The sequence below is a fragment of the Trichomycterus rosablanca genome, chromosome 1, assembly GCF_030014385.1.
Source record: "Trichomycterus rosablanca isolate fTriRos1 chromosome 1, fTriRos1.hap1, whole genome shotgun sequence".
Taxonomy (NCBI): Eukaryota; Metazoa; Chordata; class Actinopteri; order Siluriformes; family Trichomycteridae; genus Trichomycterus; species Trichomycterus rosablanca.
In genome coordinates this window covers 18,266,435-18,277,540 of record NC_085988.1, presented here as the reverse complement: position 1 = coordinate 18,277,540, position 11,106 = coordinate 18,266,435, and the positions used below count along the sequence as shown (strand labels likewise).

The window sequence follows — 11,106 nt, the reverse complement described above, 5'->3', positions numbered from 1 at the left end:
AGTGTAGTTCTTTGAGAACTCCACAACATTTTCCTGCACATTAGCATTATCAGCCTCATCTGGGTCAATGCTTTATATGTGCATCTCATGGCTAAGTTAACTCTCTTTAGACTAAGTCGGTAAATAAGATAAGATTCCTTTATTGATCCCCATGGGGGAAATTCGAGTGTTACCACAGCTCCAGTACAGTGTAAATACAGTAAATAAAATAGAGTAAAATAAAATAAAAGGAAATGATAATATGAAATTTTTATGATAGGAAATCATAAAAAAAAATTAGCTATGCGATGCAATTACTACTATACAACAGTATGGTAATTACAACAATATAATAAAAACACTATATATTCTATATGTAAATATATACATATGTGTGAATAATGAAACATAGAGTCCAGTGCTGGGAAAAAAGGTGGGGGATCTTGAGTTATTGTATGGGGGGAGCTGGCTCATGTATTCTGCTATTGTTATGCAGTCTGATGGCAGTTGGCACAAAAAAATTTCTTCTGGAGCTATCAATAGTTGTCTCAAATTGTTTATGGGTGTCATAGCATATTTCAAGCTATCTTTAGTTGATACCTTTTCCGAATTTATAAGAGTACAGTGGTACCTTTAAATTCGACGTCCCCTAAACTCAAAATCTTCGTCGACAAATTTGTACCCTTAAACTCAACATGTGTGCGACTGCCGTTTTGTTCAGCGCTTGGCTTGAGCGGTGCGGTGCGGTAAAACAAAGTGCGAATATGAGATGAATCTTCATTTGTGTGGAATAACCGTCAAATTCACTCTGAAAGCTCCACATGTATGTGTTTAGATGTTTCACTTTTAAACTTGTGTTATAGCTCAGAGTGCTGAGAAATGGTAAGAATCAGCGCTTCCAAAAGCATCTTAAACGTTAATCATTAAAAACAACTTAATGTGACCTAATGTATTAAAAGAAAGACACAAGAACACTAAACTTCTCTTAATTATTACTGCTCATAAGTTCTCTCCACCTATGAAATTCATCGCTTGTTGTTTTAGTACAATAAGTCACATTAAACTTTGTGCACCACCACACTAAATAGGAAATAACAGAACAGCAGCCCAAAGCGGTTTTGCCACTTCTCATGTGAATGCACCTTTAGTGAACAGAATACAGTATTCCAAGATCAAGCATAAACAATAAAGAAGTAAAGGTAAAGTGCAGCTTTTATTGTATTTAACTCTTTTTAATTATATTTCAGTGTTTTTCATATTATATTTGTGTTATTTTCAGTGTATAAGTGTCAAAAACAACCCTGTTATTTTACATTAGCCTAAAATACAAATCACAAAAGTGAGTACACCCCTCACATTTCTGCAAATATTTTATTATATCTTTTCATGGGACAACACTATAGAAATAAAACTTGGATATAACTTAGAGTAGTCAGTGTACAACTTGTATAGCAGTGTAGATTTACTGTCTTCTGAAAATAACTCAACACACAGCCATTAATGTCTAAATGGCTGGCAACATAAGTGAGTACACCCCACAGTGAACATGTCCAAATTGTGCCCAAAGTGTCAATATTTTGTGTGACCACCATTATTATCCAGCACTGCCTTAACCCTCCTGGGCATGGAATTCACCAGAGCTGCACAGGTTGCTACTGGAATCCTCTTCCACTCCTCCATGATGACATCACGGAGCTGGTGGATGTTAGACACCTTGAACTACTCCACCTTCCACTTGAGGATGCGCCACAGGTGCTCAATTGGGTTTAGTCCATCACCTTTACCTTCAGCTTCCTCAGCAAGGCAGTTGTCATCTTGGAGGTTGTGTTTGGGGTTGTTATCCTGTTGGAAAACTGCCATGAGGCCCAGTTTTCGAAGGGAGGGGATCATGCTCTGTTTCAGAATGTCACAGTACATGTTGGAATTCATGTTTCCCTCAATGAACTGAAGCTCCCCAGTGCCAGCAACACTCATGCAGCCCAAGACCATGATGCTACCACCACCATGCTTGACTGTAGGCAAGATACAGTTGTCTTGGTACTTCTCACCAGGGCGCCGCCACACATGCTGGACACCATCTGAGCCAAACAAGTTTATCTTGGTCTCGTCAGACCACAGGGCATTCCAGTAATCCATGTTCTTGGACGGCTTGTCTTCAGCAAACTGTTTGCGGGCTTTCTTGTGCATCAGCTTCCTTCTGGGATGACGACCATGCAGACCGAGTTGATGCAGTGTGAGGCGTATGGTCTGAGCACTGACAGGCTGACCTCCCACGTCTTCAACCTCTGCAGCAATGCTGGCAGCACTCATGTGTCTATTTTTTAAAGCCAACCTCTGGATATGACGCCGAACACGTGGACTCAACTTCTTTGGTCGACCCTGGCGAAGCCTGTTCCGAGTGGAACCTGTCCTGGAAAACCGCTGTATGACCTTGGCCACCATGCTGTAGCTCAGTTTCAGGGTGTTAGCAATCTTCTTATAGCCCAGGCCATCTTTGTGGAGAGCAACAATTCTATTTCTCACATCCTCAGAGAGTTCTTTGCCATGAGGTGCCATGTTGAATATCCAGTGGCCAGTATGAGAGAATTGTACCCAAAACACCAAATTTAACAGCCCTGCTCCCCATTTACACCTGGGACCTTGACACATGACACCAGGGAGGGACAACGACACATTTGGGCACAATTTGGACATGTTCACTGTGGGGTGTACTCACTTATGTTGCCAGCTATTTAGACATTAATGGCTGTGTGTTGAGTTATTTTCAGAAGACAGTAAATCTACACTGCTATACAAGCTGTACACTGACTACTCTAAGTTATATCCAAGTTTCATGTCTATAGTGTTGTCCCATGAAAAGATATAATGAAATATTTGCAGAAATGTGAGGGGTGTACTCACTTTTGTGATACACTGTATATGCAATTCCACGGGACCATGGAACACATTAACAGGTTTCCCATACATCCTTATGGGAAAAAAAACCTTGTACCTCAACGTCAACTCACTGCCACTCCCAGAACCAACTGACGTCAAGTTTTAGTGTACCACTGTATATAAACAGGTAATAATTCTTTCTCGCCCTCGTGGAAGACGGACGCGCTTTTTCCTTCCTCCTGCCTTATCTTTCCTGCTTGGCTTTTCCTGTATCGTCTTGTCTCGTCTACTCTGCTCTACAGAGATTTTTCTAGCACTGCTTCTCAAAGAACAAATTATGGAATTGGTTAAATGGTCTCTGAATGCTATTGACACCATCTTCTCATCGAGAAGTTCGGGTTCGGGGGAACCCACATGCCCCGACGGAACGCAGTTGGCAGGATACGCGACGGACTCGTGGGGGAAGTGGGGAGTCGTGTGCCTGGCACCTCTTTCGTTGGAGGACGCAGAGGATGTCTACATATTCGGAACTTTGATTGTGGGGTTTCCGCTGATTGGATTAGGCGTTATCCTGCTGTATCGGGAAATTAAAAGAGTTGGGTCAGTTGTCAAAGGTCCCCAGAAACTGCCCAATTTGATTTGATTAATATGGTGGGCAGAGCCGTTGGAACTCAGACTGCGCATATTAATCGCACCATGGAATCGATCATGGAGAAACTAACGGATTTGCGAAATGAGTCGAATCAGAGACGGATTAATTCAGAGAGTCTGTGTTAAAATTTTACAGCGCTCAGACAAAACAATAGTCATTTCTTCTCTTGGCTCCCCTGTTATCAGCAACGGCCTAGCTGATAAGGAAATTCCTCCGCAGGATTTGCTGCTACGTACCTACCCCGCATCCACTGACTGTTTTTCATTCTTGGCAGTAAGCGCTGTATACTGCCATGTTATCGCGAACTTTGTACAGACTTTTTTTTGCTGCAGGAATGAAGGACAGAACTCTTTCCCAACCCCCTCACCAAACGTCTCCACTCTCTGCTTCTTAGCTTAATTCCACCAATACAGTAGTTGGTTACTTTTCCGATCCCCCCATCCCATCCCTAACCCGTGGCTAGTTGTGTGATGTTTTTACATGTGCTTGTGTGCTGTATGGGGCTGTTTTTTTCGTGTTACCAAAATGTGCTCCTAAAGGGAGCACAATCTGGTTGCTGTTTTTTTTTTTATCCCCTTCTTTCCCATTTTTTTTTCTTGTTTCTTCGAAAGATGGCGCCGGTGAGGTGGCTGCCGTCAGACTGCTCCGAACTACTGTGGCGGCGCAGTCTCAAAAGCATTTCACTGCTAGTTGTACTGTGTGTATGACCATGTATGTGACAAATAAACTTGACTTTGACTTTGATATACACTAACATTTTTAAGCTGGTGCACTTTGCTTACCTTAAAATCCAGGTACCTGTTCACTACGCACAATGTGATTTGGTCTTCTGTAGTCAGGCCTGGCAGATTCTCAAAGCCTACAAACACAGTTATAGATAAATAGACTAATTTATTTTCCTATTTATACATATATACTTCCATATATCAAAGTATACATCAAACCCACTTACCCAGCCTGCAGAAAAGAGTGTAAATTTTGGCACGCAGGTTTTCTGAGACGTCTAAAACAGCAGGACTGGGTGTGTTTGCAGGTACAGACTGTAGTGCTTCCTGTTCCTGATACATCGAGAGGATGGGATTCTTCACATCTACACATTAAACAGTCATCAAAGCCCAATCAGTGCTGATTTCAACCCATTTTAACTTAAGAACATAAGACTTGATGAGATCTGTACCAGCAAGTTTGCCGTGCTGATCTCTTTTGACTCCGATCTTGGCCTCCTCATTTCTCCAGAGCTGCAGCAGTAGTGCAGGAGCTGTGAGGTCTTTGTTGCCCCTCCAGGCTTGAATGTGTGCCAGCGTTTTGGGGTTGTCGCACAGTTCTGATAGTGTCCCCAGCACCACACTCTGCATGCTCCTTTGGCTCGACTGAGAACGAAGTTGAGTTTGGAGTAAAAGTTGAGATAGTGGTAAAACCAAACCATGTGCTGGTTAAAGAGATCCAGTGTAATAGTTGCCTGGAACTTATTTTATACATAATTATAATGATTAGAATGAAATGATCAATTATAATGATCGAATTTGCCAGATTTTAAGGTCAAGACTCAAGGTCCATATGTCATAACCATGAATGTAAGCTCTCTATTTACAGTCAGTCCCACTGGCTCAAACCGAAATGTTGTTGCCATCTTTGCCCAGCACAACTGGCCTGTGGGGGAAATCCTTCCATACACTATATTGCCCAAAAGTATTCACTCACCCATCCAAATCATTGAATTCAGGTGTTCCAATCACTTCCATGGCCACAGGTGTAAAAAACCAAGCACCTAGGCATACAGACTGCTTCTACAAACATTAGTGAAAGAATGGGTCGCTCTCAGGAGCTCAGTGAATTCTACCTGTGCAACAAGTCCAGTCGTGAAAGTTCCTCTTTACTAAATATTCCACAGTCGACTGTCAGTGGTATTATAACAAAGTGGAAGCGATTGGGAACGACAGCAACTCAGCCACGAAGTGGTAGGCCACATAAAATGACAGAGCGGGGTCAGCGGATGCTGAAGCGCATAGTGCGCAGAGGTCGCCAACTTTCTGCAGAGTCAATCACTACAGACCTCCAAACTTCATGTGGCCTTCAGATTAGCTCAAGAACAGTGTGTAGAGAGCTTCATGGAATGGGTTTCCATGGCTGAGCAGCTGCATCCAAGCCTCACATCACCAAGTGCAATGCAAAACGTCGGATGCAGTGGTGTAAAGCATGCCACCACTGGACTCTAGAGCAGTGGAGACGTGTTCTTTGGAGTGACGAATGTCGCTTCTCCGTCTGGCAATCTGATGGACGTCTGGGTTTGGCGGTTGCCAGGAGAACGGTACTTGTCTGACTGCATTGTGCCGAGTGTAAAGTTTGGTGGAGGGGGGATTATGGTGTGGGGTTGTTCTTCAGGAGTTGGGCTCGGCCCCTTAGTTCCAGTGAAAGGAACTCTTAATGCTTCAGCATACCAAGAGATTTTGGACAATTTCATGCTCCCAACTTTGTGGGAACAGTTTGGGGATGGCCCCTTCCTGTTCTAACATGACTGGGCACCAGTGCACAAAGCAAGGTCCATAAAGACATGGATGAGCCAGTTTGGTGTGGAAGAACTTGACTGGCCTGCACAGAGTCCTGACCTCAACCCGACAGAACACCTTTGGGATGAATAAAATTATTTAATATGGATCCAAATGAATCACAAATCTGGACTGTACTGTGCATAAAAGAGTCATGTCAACATTGTCCAATTGTTGCCGGATATTTCTGGCTTTAATCTTACCTAAAAGGAACAGATGGGCAATGAAAACATGTACAGTGTAATATGGTCTGAGATAGCTTCTTACCTGGAGAAAGTCAAGTAAGAGGAAAATGCCCTCCTTCTCCAAAAACAGATCCTCCGTTGGGTAAGAGCCAACAATGCAGGACCTGCATGGTTATACAGTCGTAGATAATAATTTATTATCAACAAATTTCCTTTGGGATAAATGAAGTATCTGTCTGTCTGTCTGTCTCTCTGTCTGTCTGTCTGTCTCTCTCTCTCTCTCTATCTCTCTCTCTCTCTATCTCTCTCTCTCTATCTCTCTCTCAATTCAATTCAAAAAGTGCTTTATTAGCATGACAAATATTCATATTTGTATTGCCAAAGCGCATTTACAAACTAGATAATAAATGAAAAAAAAAAAATAATAATAATAATTGCATACGTAAACATTCATATTAATTTAAAGGATGTTCAATAACCTTAGTAATTAGCCTTAAAAAATGAACATAAACAAATTAGAACAAGTATATAAAGTGTGTATATGTATGTGTGGAAAAAGTATTTGTAAGTGTGTGTGTGTGTGCGCGTGTGCGTGCATTTGATGGTGTGTGTGTATGGTGTGTGTATGATGATGTGTGTGTGCGAGTATGTGTGAGTGTGTATGGGATACAGTATAAGGTCACTCACTGTCCCTCACCTGGTGGCAGGTGTGTAAGTAGAGAGCTGCGAGTGTGCAGCTCGCTCTGTGCTCCACCAGTAGGTAGGGCAGCTTGTCAGGGTTTGAGAGAGAATTAAAATTGGGGATAATTTTGTTGATTTTGGTAAAAAATTGTTTTCGAATTTGTGTGTATTTTGTACATTCAGTGAGGAAGTGCAGCTCTGTCTCTATTTGGTTTGAAGAGCAGTGTTGACACACTCTCTCCTCTCTGGGCATCCAGGACTGTCTGTGTCGTCCCGTCTCGATGGCCAGGCTGTGTTCGCTGAGTCTGTACCTTGTCAAGCTGTTTCTGAGTTTTGGATCAGTTATAGTGCTGAGATAATCTGCCACACTATACTGTCTATTTAGAGCCAAATAACATTGTAGTTTACTTTGGAGTTTAGTTTGTGTTTCCCAATAGGCCAAACAGTTTATCTTTAATTCATGTGTAATTTGATCAGTTCTGATTAGGTTCTGGTCTTGAGTCTTAATAGTGTTAGTCTGTGTTAGTGGTGTGTTAGTATGTGTTAATGGTGTGTTAATGCAATGACTCAGGACCAGTTGGATGAGGGGACTGGTATCTTTGCTCAGCTCTTGGTATTGCAGAGCTTTGTAATGATACGAGTGTGGGTCGCTCTCTTTGAGATGATTCCAGAATTTTATTGCCCTTTTTTGTCTATTAATAATAAGTGGGTATCGGCCTAATTCTGCCCTGCACACATTGTTGGTGGTGTGTCTGTGCACCTTTAATATTGTTTTACAAAATACAAAACTCAATTGGATGTTGTTCCCATTTGTTAAATTGTTGGTGTGTAAGCGGGCCCCACACTTCACTGCCATACAGGGCAATTGGTTCAATTATTGCGCCAAATATTTTGAGCCAAATTTTGATTGGGATTTCTACAGAAGTTTGTTTTTTTATGGCATAGAAGGCTCTGCGTGCTTTTTCTCTCAGTTCATTCACTGCCAGGTTGTAGTTTCCTGATGAACTAATGTTTAGTCCAAGGTAGGTATAGTTTTTAGAGTGTTCAATTTCATGATGTCCTAATTTAAATGTGTGTTTGGTTCCCTGAGATCTGGATCTTTTCTGGAAGGTCATAATTTTAGTCTTTTTGAGGTTGACTGTCAGGGCCCAGGTCTGACAGTACTGCTGCAGCAGGTCCAGTTTGTGCTGGAGACCCTGAGCGCTGGGGGACAGCAGGACCAGATCATCTGCATACAGCAGGAGTTTAATCTCCGAGTCGTGTAGAGTGAGACCGGGCGTGGCAGAGTGCTCTAACATGGAGGCCAATTCATTAATATAGATGTTAAATAGAGTTGGGCTCAGACAGCAGCCCTGTCTCACTCCACGCTCCTGAGAGATAAAATTTGTTTGTTTATTGCCAATTCTTATTCCGCACTGGTTTTCTGTGTACATAGATTTGATAAGATCATATGTTTTCTCTCTCTCTCTCTCTCTCGCTCTCTCTCTCTCTCTCTCTCTCTCTCTCTCTCTCTCTCAGTTCAGTTCAGTGGTGCTTTATTGGCATGAATGTAATTAGATACACTATTGCCAAAGCGGTAAACAATAAACAGTAAATAGAAATGAGAAAATAAGATACATATATATAATAATACAAAAACAATAATAATAAAAAAATAACTAATAAAACATTAAAAATACAACTCTAGAATTAAAGTTATTTACAGGATTATTAGTGATCAATAAAGAAAAATTAATAAAATAAATAAAAATAAAAACCATGTAATATCAGTAAAAATCAATAATAATTTGTGCTCAGCCTCACTGGTTGTCCCTCAGATTGTGACACGCTGCTACAAGTTGTGCAGCGTGTGTGATCAGTCCTCTCTTCTCTCCCAGTATGTAGGGCAGTTTGTGTGTGTTACTGCAGTGTAGGAACTCAGGGGAGATGCTGCTGATCTTCCCATAGTATAGACTCCTGATAGAGCTGTACTTGGGGCACTCTGTTAGGAAGTGCAGCTCTGTCTCCACCACTGCCAGCTCACAGTGAGAGCACAGCCTGGCCTCTCTGGGTGTCCAGCTCTGTCTGCGCCGCCCGGTCTCGATGGCCAGGCTGTGCTCACTGAGTCTGTACATCGTCAAAACCTTCCTCAGTTTTTTCTCTTTCATTTCTGTCAGGTAAGCCGCCAGAGAGTAATCTCGGTTCAGGGCTAAGTAGCACTGGAGTCTGTGTTGTTGTTGAATTGTCTCAGTCCAGTATTTAATGTAATTTTCTTTTTGTTTGGTTATAATTTGGTTGGGTCTAATGTTTTGGGCGAGTGTGTGGTGAGGCTGATTGGTGTGTGTGATGTTAGTGTGTTTTAGGTCACTGAGACTCAGGACCAGCTGGGTTAGGGGACTCCTTTCCATGTTCAGCTCTTGGCATGTCAGCACTTTATAATGGAGTGAGTGGGGGTCACTGGATTTGATATGTTTCCAGAAGTTTAGAGCTCTTTTCTGAATGCAGAATATTAGTGGGTATTGTCCCAATTCTGCCCTGCAGGCCGTGTTGGTGGTCTTCCTCTGCACACTGAGAAGATTTCTGCAGAACTCTGTGTGCAGAGTTTCAATTGGGTGCTTGTCCCAGTTAGAAAAATCATTTTGGGTTAGGGGCCCCCACACCTCACTACCATACAGTGCAATGGGTTCGATTACAGATTTAAATATTTTAAGCCAAATTGTAATGGGTATTTCAAACTGAATTGATTTCTTAATGGCAAAAAGAGCTCTCCTTGCTTTTTCTTTAAGTTCCTTCACAGCCAAGCCAAAACTTCCAGTGGAGCTTATTGTTATGCCCAAATAAGTGTATGCTTTTGTATGTTCTATTTGTGTGTTATTAATTGTAAAAATATAATTCCCCTGACTTTTACACCTTTTTTGGAAGACCATAATTTTGGTTTTTTGGTGGTTTATTTTCAAAGCCCATGTCTCACAGAAGTTCTCCAACAGTTCTAGACTTAGTTTTAGTCCCTCTCTTGTAGGTGACAGTAAGACGAGGTCATCTGCATAGAGGAGACATTTAATGCTGGTGTCACCTAAAGTGAGACCAGGTATGTTACTGGATTGATCCAGTTTTTCAGCAAATTCATTAATATATAAATTAGTGGGGCTCAGGCTACAGCCTTGTCTTACTCCTCGTGACTGGTGAAAGAAATCAGTTCTAAGCATTCCGATTTTTACTGCACATTTGCTCTGTGAATACATTGATTTTATGACGTCATACATTTTACCCCCCACACCATTCTCAATAAGTTTATAAAGTAATCCATTATGCCAAATTGAATCAAAAGCTTTATGAAAATCCACAAAGCAGGTAAAGATTTTGCTCTTATTTTGGTTTACATATTTATTAATGAGTGTGTGGAAAGTGAAAATGTGGTCTGATGTTCTGTGATTTTGTAAAAAGCCAATCTGAGTTTTGTTTAGAACATGATGATCTGTTAGAAATTGCGTAACTCTGGTGTTCAGGATGCTGCAGAACACCTTCCCCAGGTTACTGCTTACACAGATTTCTCTGTAATTGTTTGGATCAAATTTGTCGCCAGATTTAAAAATAGGAGTTATGAGTCCTTCATTCCAGACTCTTGGGAAGTGACCAACATTTAAAATAAAATTGAATAGTTTTAGAATAGCCAATTTGAATTTATAGCTTGTGTTTTGTAACATTTCATTTAAAATACCATCTGCGCCACAGGCTTTCCTGGATTGCAGTTTTTTTAGTTTGTCCTCTAAATCTTCTTCTGTAATTGGGAAGTCCAGGGGGTTTTGGTAATTCTTAATTATTGTTTCAAATGTTTGTAGTTTTTCAGATATATTTAATTGTTTCACATTCATTGATGGATTACTGTATAATTTTTCAAAATGGGTTTTCCATGAATCTCCATTAATAATTGTTAAATCGTCCTTTTGTGTTCTTTTTAGTGATTTCCAGTGGTTCCAGAATGAATTGGAGTTAATGGATTTCTCCAGGTCATTTATTTGACTTTGTATATATTTGTATTTTTTAATTTTAAGTATGTGTTTATATTCTTTAAGTGCCTCACAGTATTTTGTGCGCAGGTCCTGATTATGTGGTTCCCTATGTTTCTGATTGGATATATATCTTAGCTCTTTTCTCTTGTTTTTGCAGTCCTGATCAAACCATTTGTTTTCTTGGGTGGTCTTGGGTT

At 41.1% G+C, this 11,106-nt stretch overlaps 1 protein-coding gene across 1 annotated transcript in view; it reads right to left on the bottom strand.

The window, feature by feature from the left end:
* Positions 1-11,106, bottom strand: part of LOC134303218 (cilia- and flagella-associated protein 69-like) — a 44,939-nt gene that overhangs the window by 6,416 nt on the left and 27,417 nt on the right. Inside the window, exons 16-19 of the mRNA XM_062988592.1 lie at positions 6,322-6,403; positions 4,686-4,878; positions 4,461-4,598; positions 4,291-4,367 (exon numbers count right to left, since the gene is read on the bottom strand). Of these exons, the coding sequence (XP_062844662.1) occupies positions 4,291-4,367; positions 4,461-4,598; positions 4,686-4,878; positions 6,322-6,403 (490 nt within the window). The remainder of the gene's footprint in view (positions 1-4,290; positions 4,368-4,460; positions 4,599-4,685; positions 4,879-6,321; positions 6,404-11,106) is intronic.